Below are 25551 nucleotides of genomic sequence, written 5' to 3'. Positions count from 1 at the left end.
CAACCCCAAGATTACAGCAACTTCTGAAGAATTGTTCACAAAACTACACTGGTGAAATCCTAAACTTAACAGGGTATATAATAAAAGGAAAAAAGTCATGGCTAAAATCAGAAAGAGAAACTGTCAAAGACAAGAGTGCACTGATTAAACTAAACAAGAAACTAAGAGGATTAAGGCCAGCAAGGCCAGGTATGAGGTCAGGATAACCAGTCACGTTAAGGACAACTACAAGGCTTTCTTCAGCAATGTCTGAAACCTTAATGGTAATGCACAGCAGTTTGTTGAACTGTGGTAGATAGTATCACCTTCTCTGAGCAGCTGCATAGCAAAGTTGCTGGCTGACAAATTCAGCTCTAACTTCTAGCATATCCCTCCCCCACTCAACTATCAGCAGGTGTGGTTAGGGCCAAAATCACCTCCATGGCTGCCTGGATAGCATCCCTCTCTTGTTAGTTTCTTACTTTTGCACAAGAGACTTCCCATTGGTAGGGGAATGTATAGACTCAAGACCAGGAGTTAAGGAGTTAATGGCAACAGACTTGGAAGGAAAAACAATATAGAGGTAAAAACAAACTTGCAAAGAAAAAATATAGTCATACAAAGCTAGAGTCTTGCATAGCCCTACCTCTCTGAAATTTCTGGGAGGTGTAAATGATTAAATGGTATGCCATAAGTTTGTTTAGGTGTTGTCAGAACTGTATGTACTAGTGTTTGTTGTTTTGCATAATGAAAATATTTTATATGTCGAGTAGTGTATTCTTTGCTTGTGCATGTTCTCTGTCAACATTTATCAACAGAAAGCATGCAGATCATTTCCTGCATTTTAGGGTTTTTATTGCTTGAAAATGTGGCAGCCGCATCATTTGGGTTAAATGCATCTAATGAAAACAGGAACCTTATTGTCTGGAAATGCTCCATTTAAGCTGTCCACTTTGACTCATGACAACTTGTACTTCAGAATACATCTGTTTTTGAAGTAAATTTAGCTTTTAAGTTGCTAGATACTTTATTCATTCATGCAGCAGAGCTGTCTGAAGACATAATTAAAATTGCTAATTTTGTAGAGTTTTAATTGCATTTACTATTTAGGACTACACACTCAAGTGTGTTAGCCTTTTTCTGTGTTTATTTACCGTATTATTGCATTGTTTAGCCTGTTTCAACAAAAAAAAAAAAAAAATACTATCTTGTTTGCTCGTTTCTCACCTTTTCTAGCTAGTCCATATCCCAGGCTTTGCTTGTCTCAGGACTTTTATGTTCTGTGCTCAGAGCTATCCAGACCTTGCTGTGGTAGAGGGAAGTCATACTGCTTACTAGTGGGACTGGTGAGCATTGTACTGCCTATCTAATGCTAGAGGAGTGGTTTCCAGCTCTGAAATTGTAATTTTATTGGCCTTTTTGGGCTGATTTCTATCCCTTTCAACTTTCTGGCTTAAAAACGCGTGTGTTTGCACATCTTTCACATCGTGCAGTACTGCGAGGCTACAGTTAAACTATTCCAGGTGCCAGAAAGTCTGCTCTTCAAATTTTCCCTTAGAACTAGCTGGTTTCTCAGTAATAGCACTAAAATCTGAACCCCTGTGACTAGCACTTGCTCTAGAACCTGCTGGAAAGCACTAGGAAGCCTGAAACTGATTCAAGCACTCAGCTTTCCTTGTCAATAAGGAGAAATTAATCATAGGCACTAAACAGCCTATAATTACAAAGTACCTTGCAAAGGTAAGGGAAAACAGCTCTTAAACTTTACAAAAAAGCACCTAAATAGGCATGTCCAAGGGTCAGCGTCCAGTGATTTCTCCTGTCCACCTGGTGAATCTGGGCATACTGGGGCAGTGTGGCAACTGCCTCATGTACACAGATAATCCTCTCCTCCTACCACCCAACACTACAACCTGCGAGAGATGCACTTACATAGCCAAACTGGAAGCAAAGCTCTCTCCAGCCAAGCGAAGGTTAACACCTGCATTTTACCTCAAGCAACTCATAGCCCTGCAAAACCCACACCATCAACACCCACACATAGCAACATTAAACCCACATATGCGGAGGCCCTTAACATTAACCTGCCCAGGCAACAAGGACCTCCGAAGCTGAAATGCAAACAAACACCATTCACAACCAAAGTGACACATAGCTCACAACACCAGTGTGCCACCCAACAACAGCCCATAAGGCAAGACAATGTACCCAACACTTTAGTCATAGGTGACTCTATAGTCAGGCACACTGATGTACCACTCACCAGGCTGAACAAGGAGAAAATTACAGTCAGCTGCCTGTCGGGTGCCAGGATCCGCCACATAACGCATGCACTGAAGTCACTCCACAACAAGTACAAATACGAGTCTGTCATTGTCCATGCTGGAGTGAATGACTTGAGACGTACCTCCCTGGACTACATGAAAAGAGACATGGAAGAGCTCTTGGATCATGTGACCCAGGCAGGTATAGCCCTGATTAGCATCCTGCCTTCGTTCAGAATGATACCACAGTATAAGGACAAAATGATTGACTTCAGCAATTGGCTAAGCTTCTGGTGTCATTCAAAGAGGATCCAGTATTTGTCTGCCTGGGAGGACATCATCGACAAACCACGATGCTTTGCCATAGATGGTCTGCACCTGTCACCCCTGGGATTCAGGTTACTGGCTAAATCTCTTGCCACCCCTATAGTGCCTTTTTTAGGCAGGGTTCAAAGGATAAAACCACCACTGTAACAGATACAAGCATGCAAAATCTGAAGGTAATGCTACTCAATGCTAGAAGTCTAAACTTCAAAATGCACTCTTTCGAGGCACTCCTAAAAATGGAGAACATCGATAGCTGTGCAGTAACTGAGACCTGGTTCAAGGCTTCAGGCAGCACCCCTGTAATACCGCTACAATTCTTACCACACTTTTTGGCCACAAAACCAAGACCGAAACACTAAAGGTGGAGGAGTGTCCATATTCACCAAGGATATTCACACCTCCAGGCCAGTTACCCAACACAATGCATCTGAAATTCTCCAGGTGCAACTAACACTAGGTAAGACTGCAATCCAAATTGTAGCTTGCTACAGATCCCCCACCATGCCCCAAGATTCTCACTACACCTTTCTAAACATACTGGAAAATATTAAGATACAACCAAACACCCTAATACTGGGCGATTTCAACTACCCTGCCATTAATCGGGAAAACTACTTTGGTACCATCTCCTTTTCCCAACGGTTCTTGGAATTCATAAATTCCAACGCCTTGGATCAACTAATCCATTGTCCCACCAGGGGCTCCAATATCCTAGACCTGGTCATTACCAACATGGGAGATAGATGCTGCACACCAGTGGTCACCCCCTCATTGGTAAGGTCTGACCATAAGCAAATCACCTTTGACATCCACATCCCACCCCCACCCCCCAGTAAGGAAACCTCCTTAAAAAACTTCTCCAAAGCCAACTTCATGCTACTGAAGTCAGAAGTGACAAACTTCACAACACCCACGCAGACGGGGTCTGGAAGTTCGACTGCAGAATCCTACACTAAGGCACTATACGAGCACATCCACTCATGCATGAATCGTGCCATCCCAAATAGAACCAAGATGCTCTTCTCCAAAACAGGAAGCCAATCTGGTGGTCCCCTGCTATAAACAAACTATAAAACAGAAGGAAGAAACTGTTGCAGAAAAGAGGAAAATCCTAAGATAAGAAAAACTCCCTCACCAGCCTCAGTAAGAAGCTGAGATCCCTCATAAAATCCTCAAAAGCTAGTTATGAAAATAAAATTGCCAAAGATTCCAAAGACAACCACAAGGCATTCTGTAGTTATGTCAAGAATCTAAATGGCAATGCTCAGATCTGCTCTGAGCTACAACAGAATGGCATTAAATATACTGATCCCAGGGATATTGCCAATATCCTGACAGATCGATTTAGTGCCAACTTCACCTCCCTCTCACCCCCTAAAGGGCCCATCTCAGTACCAAAAGATTGCCAAATTCCGATAATCATGGCCACACAGGTAGAAACCACACTCTCCAAAGCTAAGAATACAGCATCCATGGGACCAGATGACATCCTAGGCTGTGTACTACATGAACTACAAAATGAACTGGCACCTCACCTAAGTGTCATGTTTAATCATAGCCTCACCTCAGGCTTCGTGCCCACTGAGTGGTGCACAGCTACAGTTATCCCACTCCACAAGGGAGGATCTGCATTGGATCCCGAGAACTGCCGCCCCATCAGTCTAACAGGCCTGATCTGCAAGGGCATGGAACGCATTATCATGGAACCTTATAAACAAAGACATTGGCAACATTCAAACACTGGACCCCATCCAGTTTGGGTTTGTGAAGGGCCGAGCTTGTCTCCTGAATCTGATTGACTTCTTCGAATCAGTCTCCAGAGCTGTGGACGAGGGTAAGGTGGTCCACACAGCCTATCTGGACCTTGCCAAGGCCTTCAACACCATCCCCCACTATGGAATCTTAGATAAACTTATTAAGCTGGGCATAAATCCCTACGTCACTCGATGGGTTGCCAACTGGCTTACTGACAGAACCCAGACTGTAAAAGTAGCCGACTCCAAATCCAGCTCCAGACATGTGACAAGTGGAGTACCTCGAGGTTCAGTCCTGGGACCACTCTTATTTGGCATCTACTTCTCTGAAGTACAGGCCAACACTAAGGGACTCGATAACAAAGTCTGCATATGACTGCAAAATGGGAGCCATTATTGAATCCCCAAATGATGTGGATATTCTACAAAAGGGCCTTACAGAAACAGATGCCTGGTGCCAGAGCCATGGGCTCAAGCTTAATGCCAAGAAATGTATAGTTATCCCCTTTGGAAAAAAACATGTACCCATGAATTACCACATAGGTGGCAGGACACTAAACATCGAAAGTGTGATAAGAGACTTAGGGACACAGGTGGACAGTGGTCTCACTTTCGATAACCACGTCACCACAACAGTCAGGAAATCCTTCTATGTGGCACACCTCATCACTAAGGGCTTTCATCCAGAAAAAAGGAGGTCATTGTCTCACTGTACTCCTCCCTCATTAGACCCATTATAGAGTATAATGCCTCGTTTGGTATGTACCTCACAAGACATCTGCAACAACTGGAAAGGCCACAAAAATACCTCACTAAAAGAATCACAGGCCTAAAGCAGATGCCATATGCTGACTGGCTAAAAAACCTCCAGCTATACTCTGTGGCATATCGTCTACTCAGAGGCGATCTCTGCTTAACATACAAGGCCATGTCAGACCCTGAGCTGTTGGACACTTAAAGAAATCCCAATCCCTCAGAGCCACATGCTCCAGGGATCTAAACCTTGTCATCACAATGAACAAAACATACTGGAGGGATAGGTTCCTGACCCAGAGACTCCCCATACTCTGGAATAGACTGCCCATACATGTCAAGCAGAGCTCCTCCTTGGCCTTCTTCAAAAGGAACCTTGATGATTGGATGGGAGATAGGAAATTCGCCTCGGGGATCATGTCAGTCGCCCTGCTAGACAGGGGTCCAGAGAAGTAAATATCGTGGTAAGAAATGTCCAGGGAATTGTTATGGCTAGGCTTGCGTAGGCCCTAGGGCCGATAGCCTAGTACCAACCTATGAACCTATGGTACCAACCTATGAACCTATGGTAAGTTATTTAATCAGTGGAAGGTTGAGGAGGGGAGAAACTGAGACTTTGTCTTCAAAAACATGCATACTATTTTACTTGTGGTTTTGCATAGTATTTCTTGTGTAGTGCTTCATACATTTTGACCGGAGCTTAGTTGTATTACAGCAGCCTATGAAACTGCAAAAGGATACAGTTTTTCACTAAGATTTTCAGTAGCTGTGGTTGCTGGGATTTTATAAGTAGAGCAATGGAAGCATTGGCATTCCCTGATAAAAAAATCTATAAGGTTGATTAGGAAGATATACGAGAGATGAGAGGTGAAAATTAAAGTGGAGAAATTCCTGTGTGCTCTGTTCTGTTTGAACAGAGGAGCCAGGCAGAGGTGTCCTCTTTACCTTTTGTTATATGCATTATATTTAGAACCATTGATAAAGAAAATAAGGGACTCAGAAATTCAAGAATGTAATTGGCATGGTAATCAAGAAAAGTTAGCTTCATTTTCAGATGATATTATTTTATACCTGATAGAAACTAGAAAAAGACTTTTCAATGTTGCGGAGCAAATTAATGAAGATAAAACAAGGGCAATAACTGTAAACTGTCCCCCCACAAGAATTGGTTCAGCAATACCCATATTTTTGGGGAAATGATAAAATGACGTACTTAGAAGTATGGATTAAAAAGGATTCTGTTATGGCAGCAAAGGATATATTGGAAGAGACTAAAAAGATAATACAAAAACTGAGAAATTGGAAGCTCTGTTTTATGGATATGGATTACAAGATGTAAGCAATGAAAATGTTTTTAGTCCCTTTAGTTTTCTATGCAGGTCAGGTATATTTTTATCAAACAGAGGAGAAGTTGTGCCAACAGTTAGAGTTGACGGATTTTATCTGGGAGGGGAAGAGAGCAAGAGTTAAGTGAAATAAGATGGTATGTAGAGTAGAACATGTGGTTTGATTAGAAGGGGTAATTCAGAGCTTACACAGTTAAGGTTCCTATACATAACACAAACAGAAAGCTGTAATGCAAAGAGTAAAGAGATGATGGTGAAACTGGGGAAGCTCAAAAAACAAGGAGGACTGAGATTTTGGATATAGATCCTTATGGAGAATAACAGTCCTACAGAATGTTCTATTCATAAAGTAGAAGTATTCTAAGAACCAAGTCAACATGGGAATAGAAAAAGGACATTCTGCTGATAGGAGTGACTGTAGTTTAAGGGTACAGAGAATAGGCAAGAGGGGCTGGAAATTTACTGGAGAAAACTGACAAAGGGAACCCAAGGAATTGGGAGGAAATAATGGAGAGGGGAAACGTAATGGAATGGAAAGAGGCCAAGAATTCATTTGGACTACAGGCTAGAGATTGCCTTACCTATCAAGGACTGATATTAGAATATAGGCAGAGAAAGAAATGGGGGATCCTAAGCAGAAGACTAGCATTAATGGAGTTTTAAGTAGAATCTGGAACAGAACCTGCTGTTAAAAATAGGATACATAGTAGTGTATATAAAATACTACATACTAAATAATAACTATAGGAATCGATCAGAGGAGGTTAGAAAGGATTGATAAGAGTGATTGCATAATTAATTCAAAAGAAACATGGTTCCCAAATGTGCAACAAAGTAAAGAAGATTTAGGATCTTTGCTTGGAAGTGTTTGCTTAAGTATTTCTATACCCCTGTCAGACTCCAAATACATTTTCCTTGGGTAGATTGCAAATATTGGAGGTGTAATGGGGAAGAAAGAGGTTAGTGGGGGCATATTTTTGAGACTGTAATGAGTTGGCAGACTTTAAAATCTCCCTGTGGACTACTCTGTCAGAAATGCTGGATGAGCCAGTTGGTGTCACTAAGGAAATCATTTTTTGAGCTGTGATACAGAATTGGAATTGCCTAGGCATAGTAAGGCCTTGCTGAGTTTAATTCTGGTAGCTACCAAAAGGCAATTACAAGAAATAGAAATAATAATGTAAACCAGCTGTACTAGAAATAGTGAATATAGTAACTGAGATAAAATAACTGGAAGTGGGATCGTTAGAAAATGGGAGGAGCAAATTACATAGAAAAGAATGGGAATTGTGGGAACAATGCATGCAGTATAATGTTTCTGGAGGAAGAGGGAGGTTTAAGGGAAGGCAGGAACTGAAATGAGCCATGTAATGTCTGAGTGACATTGACTGTGCAGATAAGCAAGTGAAAGTATGTCAGTATGTTTTTACGATTACCTGTGTTGTGAGAATTCAGTAAAGATGTTTCTTGTTTTTAAAATGAGTTTTGGTAGATGTAATGTATGAATTTACCTACACCTTGCTTAACAGTAGTTTAGCAGTATTTATTTTCAGTGATGATCCATTTGTAAGGTGCATTGTGTATGCTTCGTTTACTAAAGCATGTTTTGTTTAATTTTGCAGTGGATTAAACTGGGTGCCAACATCTCAAACTTCAGTTTTTCACCAAGTGCAGTTGTTTTTCATGTAGGGCATGCAGGTGAGTGGTAAACATGTATAAAAAATTCTGTTCACTCTAAGATGAGTTTTATGCATTTTTTGCCTTTAGTCTAATGAGTGAGCTAATCTTCATTATCAACCTTTGTCTCTCATAATGGATTTTGAAGTGCTTCTTCTGAAGGTCTGTAGCATTTTTTAGCTTGTCAGTTCTTTTTAAATATTATACCTTTAATTGTGCTTCTCTGTGCGAGTGTGACTTGAGAAGAATGTCTGCTTTGTTGCTTTAACTGATGTTTAACAAAAGTGTCTCATTATTGAACACCTGCTACACAGAAGCAAAGTAAGATTTACTCAAGAAAAGCACATATGAAATCCCCAATTGTGTAACCATGTCAACACACACATTGTTGAGAAGTAGGTGATATGTTACATTGGGACTTGCCTTATGAATGGCCAGTTCATACTAAGTCATACTGCCTCTGCTGTCACACAGTGCAGTGTTGTTTCCCCTCACTTAAAGGGCCACTAATAACTGCACTGTAGTTTAACCACATTCCTAATTCCTATAGTGTGCAAGCGCAAAAAAGAAATAAGAACATAAACACATGGAAAGCACATCTCACACTCAGTGAAAAAGAAGTTGAGCTCAACTTACAGCTCACATATTTTTCCAGGAAAGTCTAGGGAATTCAGAAGTGTCGACTTCTGATCACAGATCTTTACCTGTGTTGTGGGGAAAATGTTCAATAGAGATCACTGGCCCATCAGCTGTGGTGAGGTCCCAAATTAAAATACTTAATGCAAACAGAGTTGTTTTATCCACAATATCCTTTGCTGCCCACAGTTCAGTTATCATTCAGCCACTCCATTACCATTCAACAAAAAAAGTAGAAAAGTAAAACCAAAAAGCTAAGAGCTAAGTGTGAAAAATTAAAGTTTGGGTGAATAAAATGTAATAGTTAAAATTTCCTATTATGAAACTAAGTGTCCATGAGAAGAATAATTGTGACTTGCAACTTTTTTTTTTGTGACATTTGTGTAAAGGGTTAAGGTCACTGTCTACCTCCATCTGTCAGTGCCAAATAAAATGCTATCAATCAGTTCTGCTCGCTCACTATCTGCATGACCACAGAAAGGTGAGTTCCCAATGTAAAATATTGCCGGGAAGTAAATAACATATTTTTGCTAGTATCGTGAGCTGACAATGTTCCATTGTCTTCCTGTATTTTTTGCAATGTACATTTTTAATTGTATCACAGGGTGATGGGGTTCAGCCTGTTAGTGCAAGAATAAGGGAGGGACAGGGCAAAAAGTGACAAAATCAAGGACACTTCAGTACTAGTGATTTAAGAAAATGACAAACTTAGAGGGTGTAAATTAACTTGCATTTCTGAGGAAAAAGGACCATTTTTCTTTGTGCTGATTAGCATTGTTTGTTAATTGGAGTATTCCATTTGATAAAAAAGTGATACACTTCATAAGGAACACATACTTTCCACAGCCAGGGACTTTGAAAAGTACAAACAGTTGAGACATATGCACATGCATCTGTACTGCATGCTAACCTTTCTTAATGAGAACAGCACAAACATCTTTGGTACCACACACAAAATGATTCTGTGGTTATTCTTTGCACTCGCAAGGTTTACTGCACTGTCACAGTTGTCCCTTTCTCTTTCAGCGAAGAAAACTTGCATGTTCTGCAAAATTCTGTCCTCCAGCTCCTGACTGTGTTGCATGTGTTTTCTGTTCCAGAGGCTTGCAAGTTTTTTTTCTGGTAATTACATACCATGGTTATGGTGTAATAGTGTGCCTTGCTACTTCAGTACTATAAATAAGGGTAAGAAATTAACTGATTTAAAGGTTTGTGAATTCTTGCTTCTCCCTTCTTTCCTTTGAAACTGACAATACCATTGTCCCAGTCAAAGGCTGTTATAGCAGTGGATTCGTAGACAATCATTCAAGAATAATAAGTAAATACATACTTGTATACTGCTGCCCAAGCTCAGCTTTGCAGTAGTCAGTTTAGGCTGCAGAATTTGGGCCCTGTCACTCTCTCCTGTCTTTTATAATCCTTTTCTGACTTTCTGTTGGGTTGTCAACTGGCTCACTGACAGAACCCACACTGAGAAAGTAGCAGACTCCAAATCCGACTTCAGACCACTGACAAGTGGAGTACCACAGGGTTCAGTCCTGGGTCCTCTCCTGTTTGGTATCTACTTCTCTGAAGTACAGGCTAACACAGAAGGTCTTTGGCTAATGAAGTTTGCAGATGACTGCAAACTAGGAGCCATAATCGAAGCTCCTAACAATGTGGACATCCTACAAAAGGGCCTCGCTGAGACAGATGCCTGGTGTCAAAGCCATGGCCTCAAGCTCAATGCCAAAAAGTGCATTGTCATCCCCTTTGGTAAAAACTCTGTACCCATGAACTACAACATAGGCGGTAGTATACTTAACACCGAAAGTGTGATAAGAGAAATCCTTCTACGTGGTTTCTCATCCAGAAAAAAAGAGGTCATTGTTCCCCTCTACTCATCACTCATTAGACCCATTATAGAGTACAATGCCCCTTTTGGTATGTACCTCACAAGACATCTACAACAACTGGAAAGGCCGCAGAAGTACCTCACAAAGAAGATTACCGGCCTCAAACAGATGCTGTACGCAGACCGTCTCAAAAAACTCCAGCTGTACTCCGTCACATATCGCCTACTCAGAGGTGATCTCTGCCTAACATACAAAGCTATGTCAAACCCAGAGCTGTTGGGAATGCTCCACATAAAGAAATCCCAATCCCTCCGAGCTACATGCTGTAGGGACCTAAACCTTGTCACCACATTAAACAGAACATGCCAGAGGGCTAGATTCCTGTCCCAGAGACTTCCCCGTACTCTGGAATAAACTACCTATCTATATCAAACAAAGCTCCTCATTAGCACTCTTGAAGAAAAATCTTGATGATTGGATGGGAAATAGGAAATTCACCCCAGGGAATCACTTCTGTGGCTCTGCTCGACAGTGGCACAGGAAAATCATTTTCTTGGGTGGCAAAAGCCAGGGTACCTTTTTGGCTGGGCTTGTATAGGCCCCAGGGCCGATAGCCTAGTACCTACCTATGAACCTATGTCTGCTGCATTTGCTACACGGACAGCCTTGCCTTTCATGTCGCCCCTTGCTTCATAAGACTTAATTACTGGCTTCATTATCTGACTTCTCTGAGCTATCACACCACTCACTCAGCTTGCCTCCTCTTCTTCATTTGGCTCACCGTCCTTCACTAATTTTTCCATTAACTTTGTATCTGGACCTGCACTCTCCAACTCTGTTAACTATGATTTCATCTTGCTCTGATTATCTCTCCAAAATTATTTCTCCAACAGCAATGACTACTCCTTCGTATTCTCCAGGCACTAACAACATTCTTCTGGCACTGTCTAGTTCTCAAAGAGTAGGGGAATTTCCCTGATGCCCTGGATAAATTACCCATACTCAATATGAATGCTACCTCGGGTCTCCCCTGAAAAGAGGCCACTAGTCTAGGGGGACCAATCGCATCAACAAAGCATAATTACTTTAAAAGGTATTTAATTTTTAGTGTGTAAAAGCTGGCCCAAAAGCTTTTTTTTCCCATTTATCTGTATCCACACAATTTTTAGTATGAGTGATTTATTCCCATTTCATGACTGGGTTACAAGTGAAATGGATAGAGGTACACACTGACGGTCATCTGCTTGGACTTCACAAGTCTGCAACTCTGTCCTGCACATGAGGCTTATTAACAAACAGAAGAGTTCATTCTTTGTTGTGAAAATAAGTGTTCAGAGAAACAGTTGATGAAAAGAACACAAGTTGTGGTGGTAAAGAGGATATTGTGTCAGCTATAGAAAGGTAAGTATGAGTGCTAGTAGGATCATTCATGTGGCCCAGTGCACTTCAGTGTGTGTTCCCTGGAACTGCCACAGTGCATTGAGAAAAAGATCAACCTATTTATAGATAACATGAAAATAGGGTGGTGGTGGTGGTTGGCAGAGAAGTGCAAGTCTTAAAAGCAAGAAAAAAAGTTGCTGGACAGACCACTGAGGATGTTATGTAGTCCAGTCTCGCCTTCATTCTTACCCCTGGGTTTGTAGCCAAACCTCGTCTCCAACTCGGCCATAATCTAGCACGAAGTCTTCATTTGGCTCATGGCTAAGAGGTATCCCATCATGCAACAGGCCCATTCCCCAGATCTCATTTGTCGCTCGTTATGCTCAGATGTGGTCTCACTTTTGGCTGTGTATATTTTTTCCTAAAAGTTTTGGATATTTGTTGATCTAAAAAGGCTAATTTCATAGCTACTGTATGTGTGTCTCTCTGGCTGGTTGTGTGGCCTTTTTCGTTGGCCGTTTTTTGGTATCCCATCCTCTCCCTTTCTTCTCACGGGTTAGGCCCGTTTCAGTTAGAGGACCTAGTCCTCCCCATTGTTTCCGTGTGGTCTCTTTGTGTTGTGCTTCTGTTACTTGTAACTTTTTTAGTGTCTTTGTCGTCTGATAGTGGTGTTATCCTGCCTTTATTTTCCCTGGGCTAGGCCCATTTAAATTAGAGGACCTAGTCCTCCCTGTAGTTTTTGCTCCCGTATGTTACTAGGCCATTTTAGTTAGAGGCTCTCGTTTTCTGCGCGTGGTTTAGTTAGGTTTTTTGTGTGTAAGTGTGGTTTGCAGCTTGTCTGTGTGTGTACTCCTTATACAGCATGTCTAAGGATTCTAAGGAACACAGGCCTTCGGGCTTTAAGAAGTGTATTGAATGCAGCAATAAAATGTCTTTGACTGATGGGCACTCTGAGTGCATGTACTGCTTGGGGGCTATGCACCTCCAAGAGTCCTGCTTGTTTTGTCATTCCTTCAGTCCCCGCGTGCTACGGGAGAGTAAGAACAAGCTCATTCTGAAAGGACTGCTTAAACACTCCTTCAAGGAAGGCTTGGCTAAGTCTTCCAGTACCATATCCTCTCCAGCTAAAAAGGACAAAAAGACTGCTAAGACGCACTCTCCGGCTCCGTCTGTTTCTTCGGAGCCGCCAGAGAAAGTTGTTAGAACAGCTTCTCCTTCTTCGGCTCCATTGGCTTCAGTGACTACAGAAGGTGGTGTATTGACCAAGTCTGTATCGGCTCCCAGCCTTTCGGAGCCGGTCACGGATATTTTGGTTCGGAGCCGGTCTCCAGTTCGACCAGGTTCTCCTTCACGTCAGACACCCTCTGTAGGGAGATCCAGATATCCAACTGTATCCTCCAGGTCCCTTTCCGACGAGGACGTTAATAGAATGGTGAAGAAACTGCTTCAGTCATTGGTGCTGGCCAAATTGATTTCAGCTCCAACCCAGTCTGCTCTGGAGACCATGGCCCCTTCATCGTTTGTTGTTCCTCCTCCGAGCCTTTCTCGGCCCTCGGAGCCAGAGTTATCGGTTCCATCAGGTGCCGTTAGGTCAGTTCCAGTAGCTTCGCCTGGCCTCTCTCTTCTGATTTCTGCTCCAATCCCATCTGTTCCATCCTCTTGGTCGAGGGTCCACAGTTCCCCCGGTTGGACCCAAGGGGGAGGGCTCGGATCAATCTTCATCGATTCCGAGCCTTCCTGTCAGTGCTTCGGCTCGGGTGAGCTTAGACCCGACATCTGCTTCGGTCGTCAGTGCCGAGGACTACTACCGTATCCTCTACGGTTAGTCGACCTTTGGAGCCGAGGAGGATTGGCCTTCGAGGTTATGAGGAGCATGCTGGCCAGGTCGTCAGCTGCATCCTACGGCACCGACACTCTGCCCCCTCTGGCACCGGTGTCAGTTTCACATCACCCTCTATCCATGGACAGCGGAGACCCAAGGCCTCAGGATACCTCCATGAGTGGTCCCCAACTTTCTGACGTCTCCCCAGAGTTTTTGCCTGAGGAGCCCGCCAGAAAGAGATTGTGTAAGAGGAAACACGTAGACTCCCCGGATGAGTCTCTCACATCGGACACCAACCTCAAGGAGTCAGAGGGGTCCCCCAAGTCGTCTTCTGAAGATATCTCTTTTTCAGATATCCTGGAGATCTTGAAACAGAGAGGCGGCTGGCCCTCCAAATCCCCTTCTGATGAGGAGTCTGTGTTCCTGAACGCTTTCGGGTCTCAACCTTCCCCCTCTTGGGTGTCTCCCCCTTTTGATGAACTACTAGATCTCGTCTGTCGAAAGATGTGGGGAAACTCCTGACACTGTGGAACCTGTCCCTAGGAGACCCATTCACTTTTTGTTGGCTCCCCACAGACAAGGAATATTTGACGAAAGACTTTTCAGTAGATGCCATTGTGGTGGCAGCAGCCACCAAGAAGGAACTTGCCGAAACCTCGTCTACTGTCCATCCGCCTATCAAGGAGTCCCGGGCCATGGACAGGTATGGGAAGCGTTTGTTTACCTCAGCGGCCTTTACTCTGCGGTCGCTGAACTACTTGACGCATTTTACAAGGCTCCAGAGAGATCTCCTAAAAGAGTTAGGAGATTCTCTACAGGGTAATGTTTCTGATGCTGTGGCACAGAAGGTAAATGCACAGATGTCTACCCTAAATTCCCTTACCAGCTCCTCCATGAGGCTGATCTCATGCGCAGCCGAGGGAGCGAGCAGGGCAGCGGGTTCCGAAGTCGCTCTTAGGAGACGCTCCTGGATGCACCTGTGTAACTTCACGGGGGCCTTCAAGTCTACGTTCACCAACGCCTCATTTGACCATTCATCGTTATTCGGAACCAAGGTGAAGGACACACTCACTAGGTGCGAGCAGGAAGGAAAAACCCTGTTTGCCATGGGAGTCTGTTTTTCCATGCCTTTTAGACCTTACTGTAAGGGCCAGGAGGGTGGGAAAATGTGGTTCAGGAAGCGCAGAGGTTTTTTCAGGATGCACAAAGTGATTCCCCCTCCAGAGGCATGGGAGGGGGTGGAAATTCAGATAGACGCCGCTCTAGAGGCAGAAGAGGCCCACGTAACCAGGGGGACCATGATTCCTTTCACAGTTCTCCCTACCAGCGCTCCTGAAAGGAGGCCTGACAGTGCGTCTCTGGAGCCAGTCGGGGGTCGCATTTCTTTATTCCCAGAAGCCTGGCAAAACGTCACCCAAGACGAGTGGGTTTTAAAGTTAATTTCCAGAGGATATCATATTCCCGTCTCTCTTCCTCCCCCGCCAACCAAGAGAATCCTAGATGTTCCACCCGGTCAAAGGGATTCTGCAACTTTAGAAATAAAAAAGTTGCTTTCTGTCACCACCAGGCATCTACTGTTACAGACCAAGGACGCCACCATTACACTGTGCCAAAGGTTAGGAATTACTCTAAATTGGGAAAAATCTGCCTTGTTGCCCTTGCAGTGTGTCACTTTATAAGGCACCAAACTAGATACAGTGTTCATGAGGGCCTTCTTAACAGAAGAGAGAATTCAGGCTCTACAACAGCAGGTCTACGTCTTACTACCATTGAGGAAGGTCAAGGCAAAAGTGGTCCTCAAGTTATTAGGGACCATGGCTGCCACGATCATGCTAGTTCCCCTTGCCAGACTACACATGGGGGTTCTTCAGTGGCTGCTTTTCACCCAATGGTCACAATAGTATCGTCCACTCACCCATTCTATTCTGATTACGGACACGTGCAAGCAAGATCTATGCTGGTGGCTTCAGTCCAGCAATCTCAATTTGGGCAAGCCTTTTGTACCATCTTCTCCAGTTGTCACGGTGACCACGGATGCCTCCCAGATCGGGTGGGGGGCATTATCTCTGCAGGACATACCAAGGCACGTGGTAGGATCACGAGACCCATTTGCATATCGGTGTCTTGGAGATGAGAGCAGTGCTATTAGTTTTGCAAGCACTTCAGAGCTTTCTCCCTCTAGGGACAATTGCAATCCACTCGGACAACATGTTAGTGGTATGGTATCTGAACAAGCAGGGAGGAACCAAATCATACCCCCTTTGCAGAGAGCCACTTCAAGGTTGGCAGTGGGCGGTGTCTTCCCAACGCTTTCTAGTTGCAATGCATATACCGGGGAAGTCCAACGTGATTGCCGACAGGCTGAGCAGCGCTATCCTAATGCCTTACGAGTGGTCCCTGAACATATATGTTGCGAAGAAGATATTCCACAGATGGGGTCAGCCTTGCTGCGATCTGTATGCCAGCCCCCTCAGTGCCAAATGCAGCAGCTACTTCACCCTTATCCCCCCGGTGGGGGAGACACCCAGGGGCGCTCTGGTTCACGATTGGCCCTCCGGTCTTCTTTATTCCTTTCCACCATTTCCTCTGATATCAAAGGTCATTCAGAAAGCACAGTCTTTTGGAAGCAAAGTGATCTTGATTGCCCCACACTGGCCTTGTCAGATTTGGTTTCCCTTCCTTCAACCTTTTCTAATGGATGACCCCTGGATTCTGGACCCAGATCCAGATCTGCTGACTCATATGTCAGGACAGTTCCATCCCTCCATCCAGACCCTCAAGTTGACAGCTTGGCTGCTCCAGTTCCGTCCTAGTCAGGCTTTATGATTTTTCCCTGGAAGTGGTCCATATTCTGTCTTCTTCCCACAAGCCTTCTACCAGGAAGATTTATTCCAGTAAGTGGAAGAGATTCTCCATTTGGGCCCGTGAAAGACATATTGATCCTTATACAGCTCCTATTTCGGCAGTATTAGAATTTCTTTCTCAACTGTTCAGTCAGGGATCAGCTGCAGCAACCGTTAGAGTGCAGTTGGCAGCGATTTCTACCTTTCATGTTGCTAATGAGCTCAACCTTATGGCTCATAGGCTTTGTAGGGCCTTTCTGAAAGGGACGATGTTACTCCGACCGCCAGTCTTTGATCCAGTCATGCTATGGGACCTCAATTTTGTTTTACAGAAGCTCATCTCGGCTCCCTTTGAGCCCGCAGCTACTTGTGACCTAAAATTCTTGTCATGGAAGATAGTATTTTTGGTAGCCATAACTTCAGCTAGGCGGGTCTCTGAGCTTCAAGCTTATTTGGTGTTTCACAAAGACAGGGTCTCCTTAAGAACCAATCCTTCTTTTATTCCAAAGGTTGCTTCTATTGTCAATATCAGCCAATCCATTGAGTTGCATGTTTTTTCCTGAATTTTCTAGCAAGGCAGAATTTAAGTTTCATCAGCTAGACGTTCATAGACAATTGCGTTTCTATTTACATAGGACAAAAGATTTCAGTAAATCAGATCAACTGTTTGTCTCATTTTCAGACACTAGACTTGAGGTTCCTGTCTCTAAAGTAACCTTGTCTCGTTGGATCTCCAATTGCATCTCATTTATTTATGGTTCCAATGGCAGAGAATTACCCTTTAAAGTGAAGGCTCATTTATTTATGGTTCCAATGGCAGAGAATTACCCTTTAAAGTGAAGGCTCATTCTACACTATCTGTGGCTACCTCTACTGCATTTCAGGCTAGGATGTCTATGGATGATATTTGTGCTGCAGCAACATGGGCTTCGTCTCATACATTTATTAGTCGCTACAAGTTAGATCTGGTCTCTAGACGTAGATCTTCCTTTGGCTCCACAGTGCTAGAGTATTTTTCACTGAGCCACCCGAGGTCAGGGTGCCAAGTACGCTGTCCCAGGGGTAAGAATGAAGGCGAGATTGGACTACATAACATCAAGATGTTATGTACTCACCATAACGTTCGATGTATGTAGTCCATCTCGCATTACATTCTTACTTACCCACCCTCCTACCCCCTCCTTGAGGACCTGGAGGTATAGTCTCTAGGTGTTAGTGGTCCTTTCGGTTGGGGTTGTTCTCCTTCTCAGTATTTGTGTGTGCGCTTGCAGCAAACAGGATCTGGGGAATGGGCCTGTTACATGATGGGATACCTCTTACCCATGAGCCAAATGAAGACTTCAAGCTAGAGTATGGCCGAGTCAAAGCCGAGGTTCGGCTCCGAACCCAGGGGTAAGAATGTAAGGCAAGATGGACTATATACATTGAACGTTATGGTGAGTACATAACTTCTTGTTTTGTACACAAGAACTGAAGTTTCTTCACCTTAGGCTCAGTAGTGCAGTGGCAGAATACAGACTGGCATTTGTACTGCTAAAAAGAGTTAAATTAGGCGAAAGCTTAGGGGTGGTTAACAGCAGAGATGAATTACCAGGCACAGTGGTACCTTCCTAAGTCTGGGATCAGTAGTGATTTGTAAGAGACCTCAATGGCCTCTGCAGTAGGTTTACAGATGGTCCATTGTCTCTCTGCATTGATGCTGTGATTGGGGAAGCAGGGTTTAGAATATGTCAGGCAGACCGTATTGGAATCTCCTTTTGTTGATTTATTTTCTTTTTGTTTATTCCGTACAGTATCTGGTTTACAGTCTTTGAAAATGGCACCTTGTTTTAACCACTGTGGAGTCTTTCTGTGATACCTCCTCTTTTCCCAAGGCCATTCCTGTTCTCTCTTAAGAAACCCCTCGTAGAATGATTGCAGCCGTAAGAATATTTAGTGCTACCGAAGGAGGGCAACTCCTCTGGCCTAGTAGTCACATTCCTGATTGCAGAATTGTTCAGAGGTGGATGGTTCTTAATGTTCCCCAATATATAGAACATTCACCAGAAACTAGTAGGTTCTTGTGTTGGGAGACTGGCTAGATCTTAGAGCTGTTGGTCTCCCTCTGGTGTTTATTGCAGGTTGTTGTTAGACCATCTCCACAGAGGTTGTGGAAGTCCCCAGAACGTACCTCACAAAGAAACTGTGGATTTTGTTCTTTTGGGCACAAGCCAAGGGTTATACTCCCACCTTTTCTGTTTCCTAATGAGACAGGTGACCTCCTCCCTGTCTTGGGCCACAGCTTCTGTGAGTGCATCTGGCACATCAAATTCAAGATAGTGACTTTCTCGGGATCATGCATCTTCCACAAGGCATCTGGATGGCGTTGATTGACATGAGCAATGCCTTTTGAGCACATCATTTTGTGAAATACATACAGAAGCATGATTTCACTTTGGGTGGCTAAGCGCCACTTTCAGTAATGTGTTGTTGCTTGGTCTTGCCCTGCACCAAACTATTTACCAGGATCCGGTCAATGTGACTGAGACCTTGCAAATGAAGGAACATAATGTGCCATCGATATGAACAATTGACTGTTAACAGCCCTATTGAGGGGTGTTTGGTAGCACCTCTGGATTAAGTATTACAATAATTGTAGACCCAGTGAGTATCAAAAAATGGAGAGAAGTCTTTTCTGAGTCCGAGTCAAAAAGATAGTTTCCATTAGGAGAGACCTTGAATTATTTTTGGTGCCTGTCATTCTGCCTACAGAGAGGGCCCTGGAAGTCATTAAACTATGTGGAGATGCAGATTAGAGTTCAGACTCAGACTTTTCTTTGTCTTTTTGGTCACATATCAGCTGTGATCTTCATAGTCAATTTATATACTTGAGGATGTGAATGATGCAATAGGGATGGTTTAGATGTCATTTGCTATAAAGCCAGCACACCTTCAAATACCTAATTTTGTGTCAGGCACATTTCATCTGGCTTAAAAGTAGTAGACCATTCCATTTAATGTCATTGTTTTGTTTTTTTTTTCTTTCATAGAAACTGTCACAAGGTCTGACTGTGCTTTTCGGGCAGAGTAGGGGCTCTTTTTGGTCCAGCCTTGGATTAGAAGTGAACTTCACATCAGAGATTTAGGTAACTTCTCACCCTAAAGCTTCTAGAAAAGATGATGAAACCAACCCCCCATGAATTGCTGGTGATTAAGGAAGCTCCTCCCCATAATTTGATTTTATTTTTTAGTAGTGATAAAGGCCAACTCTGTACAGGTAGAAGCTACAGCATTCATCTGGAGATCCCATGCACGAGCATAGGAGGCAGAAGGTAAAGAACATGGATTCAGTCCTAAGGTTTAAAGCCTGCCTTGGTTCGGGGTCCAAGATCCAGTATCCCATGATAGCTTTCATTCTCTTTCAGCATCTTCTCATCATTCTGTTGCTTATCTTTGAAATTCGCAAGTCTGAGTGGAGATGAGTATTCTTGGGTGTTTACTTATGGGAGTGAGACCTTTACTTATATTGTTGCTGTTCCTTATTTGTTATTGGTCTTAAATGCTCCTTGGGCATGCAAGGAGTCGACCATTAAGCCCCACAGTAGATCCTGGATCTGAACATTGACTTACAGCATCTGCCTTCTTTCACTTCTCTCTGATTTGTTGGCTACTTGCAGTGAGGATTGAGCTGGTTACTGCTGTCACTTAATGTTCAATGTTTGGGCCCTGAGACTTTAAAGACACTGTATTGTTCTCTGATGGCTTACACTGCACATTATTGGAAATAACTAAGCAGGTATGGAGGAAATTGGGGAAACAGCTGCTTTCAGTACATGAACCAAGTCCTGCAACAGCATCTGTGCTCTCTGGCCTAGGCCACACATTTTAGGAGTGTTTTCCCATTCTTTGTTTCACGTTCCATCTCTGACCAGCAAAACATGAGTACAGCAAATGTTCTTTTGGAGGCATTTGTCTTCCTCTTGTTCTGAATCATTGGTTGTGTTTAAGTTATGAAGCGACAGAGGTTTCATTCTGGAAACTGTGCATGTGTGAGGGAAGTAGCAGTTTTTTCCTCATGTTTCCTCATGAGGACTCCTCCTGGGAAGGCCATCTGTCTCATGAAGTCCACTCTGGAGTAGCCTACCTACCTGTTCTTTTCCACCTTGTACATATGAGTGTTTATCTGGAGCAGGTTGAGATCAGCCCTGCATCATTCTTCTCCAGAAGCCATGTATGTAACCTTCACAACCCCACTGTTGCATTTGTGTCTAGGACACGAATAAACGAGTCTTAGTGGGTTCTATTCAGGTAGCTTTATTCCATACAAACGCATTACTACTGTTGACTATTGACTCTACTTGTGTACAACTAATGACTAAGATCTTTCATGTTTACTACCTAGCTACTCCTTCAAAATGGTACTAGGTATTTGCACATGTGGAATATATATACAGCCTCACATGCTTCTTAAAAACACAGTACACATTTTATACTATGATCTACATCCTCCCTCTTTAAGAAATAGACCATGCAATTGTTATGAAACTGTTTTGCATGCAGAAATCACAGGTATCTTTTTAGTCATACATTATACAATATTCAAACATATAGGTATGTACAGTCAAGTCCACGTCGCTGCGTATATCACACTTAGTTTAGATATCTGTCCATATTGTTTAACATAAAATGAAGTGTTAACTTTAGCAACTGGAACAGTTTCTGTAAAGTGATTAATCTGTGGAATGTTTGAATCACTTTCTGGCATAGAGTCAGAATTCTGAACGCATTCTGGTCTGGAAATAGTGTCTGACTCACTCTTTGGTTTAGAGTCCACATCACAGACACAATGTTGTGATTGCAATGATGATGATTCTGGTACAGGAAGATGATGTCTGAGATTCCTCCTATACTCTATGCCTTCAGAATTTACCAAGTAAGATCTCTGCTCGGCACAAATGCCTGTAATCTGCCCTATTTGATCAAATCCTATTGTTGTTTGAATTCATGCCATCTCTCCTTCCCTCAATGGACAAAGTAATCTGCTCGATCGGTTGTAACTAGATTTCTAGATATTACACTTCTTAAACAATTGATCCTTGATGGTTTTAGTGTTCCTCGACTTAGGCTGCAACAAACTTGAAGAAATAGGTAGCGTAGTTCTAGTTTGCCTGGGAAGTAGTCTTTGAGCAGGGTGACCCAGGAATATCATCACAAGGTATGTTTCTGAGTTTAAATTCAAGAACACATCAGTATTGCAACACTTTGACTTTTCAAATAATTGCTTTGCAGTCTGCACTGTTCTTTCAGCTAGACCATTGGACTGAGGATATTCAGGACTACTATTGACCTGTACAAAGTCCCATTCTTTTGCAAATTTCTGAAACAACTGGCTAGTAAATTGAGTACCATTGTCAGAAAAAAGTTTGTGTGGACTAACATGAACTGAGAAATGACGTTTCAGCTTGGTAATAACAGCAGTTGAGGTTAGGTTAAGTATTAGATCAGTCGCAAACCAATTTGAATAAGAGTCTACCAAAGCTAAGTAGAGTTGATCAACTCAAAGATATCAGTTGCTACAGTAGACTAAAGTAGTTCAGGAATTGGACTTATCTGAAGCAGTTTTCTTTGCAAATGCGATCTGGTACTATTGCATGCCGAAGAAGTAGAAAGAACTCTGTCAATGTTTTTCGGTAATGAAGGCCAAAGTACTAATTCTTATGCTCTTCTCTTAGTGGATGTGGTTCCTGGGTGACCATGATGCAAAGTCTGGATGCATCCCTGTTGTAAGGAAGCAGGAACACTGATTTTAGGACTTTTGAAAATAATGCCATCTTCCATCAACAATTAATCTTGTAAGGAAAATATGTTTCCACTTCAGGTGATGCACTAGATTGTTTTGACGGCCATCTGACATTAATATAGTGATTAAGCTTCTGCAAAATCGGATCAGTCTGAGTATGATCTCTTAACTCATCAAGTCTAGTGGTGGAAAAACTACGCACTGACATCACATCAAAGTCAAAAGTTTCTGCTTTAAGCTGTTCTCTCATAATCCTGGGAGATCTAGATAAAGTATTAGCCAGATAAAGCAATTTGCCTTTAGTGCAGACCATTTTGAAATTGTACTTCTGCAATTTGAGCATCATTCTTTGTAATCACGTTGGCGCGGAATGCATAGGCTTCTTTAGAATAGTAACTAGAGGTTGATGATCAGTTTCAGTCTGAATAGCCCGACCATAAATGTAATCATGAAACTTGAAGCATGCCGATACTATTGCCAACAGTTCCTTTTCAATTTGAGCATACTGCATCTCAGTTTGCATTAGTGTTCTAGATGCATAGGCTACTGGTCTGCCCTCTTGAAGTATAACGGTGCCTAGACCAAATTTTGAAGCATCACAAGAAAGAATAATTGGTTTGTTCACATCGGAGTATCTTAACGTAGGTGGGGTGGCAATTTTCTGCTTAAGTTCTTCAAATGCCTTCTGATGATGATCTAACCATGGCCAAGCAACATTTGTGCATGTGAGCTCTCTTAAAGATGATATCAGCTGACTGAAGTCTGTTATAAATTTGCCTAAATAATTGACCATTCCCAGAAAACTCTGTAGAGCTTGCACATTATTTAGTGCTGATATTTCAAGAGTAGCTGCTTGTTTGGTCGGGTTAGGTCTCAAGCTTGTACTCGTAAATAAATGTCTAATGTACACAACTTGTGGAAGTCTGGATTTGCCCTTCAGAGAATTGAGCTTCAAGTTTACTTCACGTGCTCTGCCTATAACTTTCTGTAGGTTTCTGTCATGCTCTGCTTCACCATTGCCTTCAACAAATAGATCATCTACTATTATGGCACAGGGATAACCCGAAAAAATTTGCTCCATTGCATGCTGGAAAACTTCACTTGCAGAATTTAATAATGGCATCCTTAGGAATCTGTATCTGCTAAACAGAGTACCAAAAGTAGTTAGAGATGAGGATTTGCGATCCAGCATCACTTGCCAAAATGAACTATGCATCCAAAACAAAAAATTCAGTGGCATTCGGTATTAGAGCTGCAACCTCTTTGACTGTGCACATTGGATGATAGTCTTTTTAATGATTTGCTCAGATCCCTTGGGTCAATGCATATTCTGATTTTGTTTGAGCCTTTTTTGTGAGCGGCAACCATGGATGACACCCATTCCGTTGGTTCTGTGACTGTACAAATCATACCTTGCTGCACCATTTTATCTAACCAAGCCGTAACTTTATCTTGCATTGCTATTGGAACTCTTCTTGCTGGTCTGACTACTGGAATCACCTCTGGATCTAACTTCATGGAATATACAACTGGAAATTTTCCCAATTTGTCATCGAAAACATCAGCATACTCTGAGAAAATGGCTTCTGAAAAACTAGAACTCAAAAATGCACTTGTGTGATGTACTGCTTTAGCAAAAGAAAGCAGATTCATCCTCAAACTATCTTTGAGACCCAATTAAGATTGCAGTGGTCTTCGGACTACATAGAATAACAAGTTGTAACCGTTCTCGGCCAAATAACATGAAAGCATCACTAAACCTTCGGTCTGAATTTGTTCATCTCCATAAGCAACAAGTCTCGCAATACTGGTTACATTGAGTTGTTCATTAGTTCTCACTCTAGCAAGTGTGTCTGCTGATATAACATTACACTTTGAACAAGTGTCTTTGAGCCCTGTAGATTTTCCATTAATCATGACAGTACAAAATGCTTCACTTAAGTTCACTCCACCATCTCTTTCACCAAGCACTGATACACCATCCACATAAAAAGCTGACTGCTTCAGCTCTACTTGATCAACTTGCTTCTTTGTGCAACCTTTCTTTACAACTGTGTAAGGCTTACTTGAGTTGCAAAACTTTTGGAAATGATTCCGTTTTTGTATACTTTTTGACATTGCTGACCATATGCTAAGCACTTCTGTTTTTTTAGACTCATGATTCGCACCACAACTTGCGACAGTTAACAGTAAAGCTAGATTAGGGTTTTGCTGATTCATGCTTGTACTGCACTGAGCAGGTGCTGGAGCTGACACCTTTCTTAGAACTTTCTGGAAAGCTGTGTGCCTTCTTTGGAAACCTTGTAGCTGTGACGTGCTTAGGCCTGTACTTGTTTGCCATGTGTTGCATACCATCTACATGTTCTCTGGAACCAAAGGAAACCATGCTCTTGTCACTCACAAGCATACTTGTGTGTTTTTCTGTCACCTCATGGATTTGACGAATCTCTTATGGCCTTGCTCAACGTTAAATCACTGTCACGAAGTAAAATCTTTCTCACAGCAGCACAGTTAATACCATATACAAGCCTGTCCTTTATAAGCTCATCTTTTAAATCACCAAACCGACACGTCTTAGCTCTGTTTCTCAAGTCTGTTATATAAACTGCAAATGTTTCCCCTGGTTTTTGATCTCTTGTATAAAACAAATGCCTTTCTAATGTAATATCCGTCTGGGGGTTACACATTTCTCTGAACTTGTGCTTCCAACACTTGGGGTCTTCCTTTGATTCAGCTTGTACAACAATATGGCGGTCTGCACCTTCTCCTTCATATGCTGCTGGTGCATACACAAATGAACGCTCTATTTCTATGGCCTCTGACCCAGCTAGGTTTAGAAAAATGAGTGCCCTTGTGCATGCATCTCTATCTGCATAAGTTCCATGTATAAAAATGTATTCTTGCTCAGATACTCACCAGATGTTCATCGTGTTACACTGCTACAGTCATTACACTTGGGTTCCCCAGTCGGCCTGAGTTCCAAAGTCTTGGTCCAGCATCAGTTGCTGTCGCCAGATGCAGCCGACGCCATTTTCTTCAGTCTTTCTTGCCGCGTGGTGCCTGAAGCAAAAGCAGTTCGCAAGTGCCGGTCAGCCGACTCCTGAGATTTTCATTCTGAATCCAGAACCGAAGTCTTCTACAAAGCTAAGTACCCCG

The 25551-nt window shown here is 42.7% G+C and overlaps 1 protein-coding gene across 2 annotated transcripts in view; it reads left to right on the top strand.

Moving 5' to 3' along the window:
* RPN2 (ribophorin II) overlaps positions 1 to 25551 on the top strand; it is a gene marked incomplete in the record, with an annotated part of 690715 nt that overhangs the window by 413533 nt on the left and 251631 nt on the right. For both annotated transcript variants that reach the window (XM_044090218.1, XM_044090217.1), the window contains 1 exon segment: positions 8046 to 8121. In XM_044090218.1, the coding sequence (XP_043946153.1) occupies positions 8046 to 8121 (76 nt within the window).

The sequence above is a fragment of the Protopterus annectens genome, chromosome 12.part0, assembly GCF_019279795.1.
Source record: "Protopterus annectens isolate FY-2018-M chromosome 12.part0, PAN1.0, whole genome shotgun sequence".
Classification (NCBI taxonomy): Eukaryota; Metazoa; Chordata; order Ceratodontiformes; family Protopteridae; genus Protopterus; species Protopterus annectens.
The sequence above is the reverse complement of the archived record's forward strand: the minus strand, read 5'-3'. Positions and strand labels throughout refer to the sequence as shown.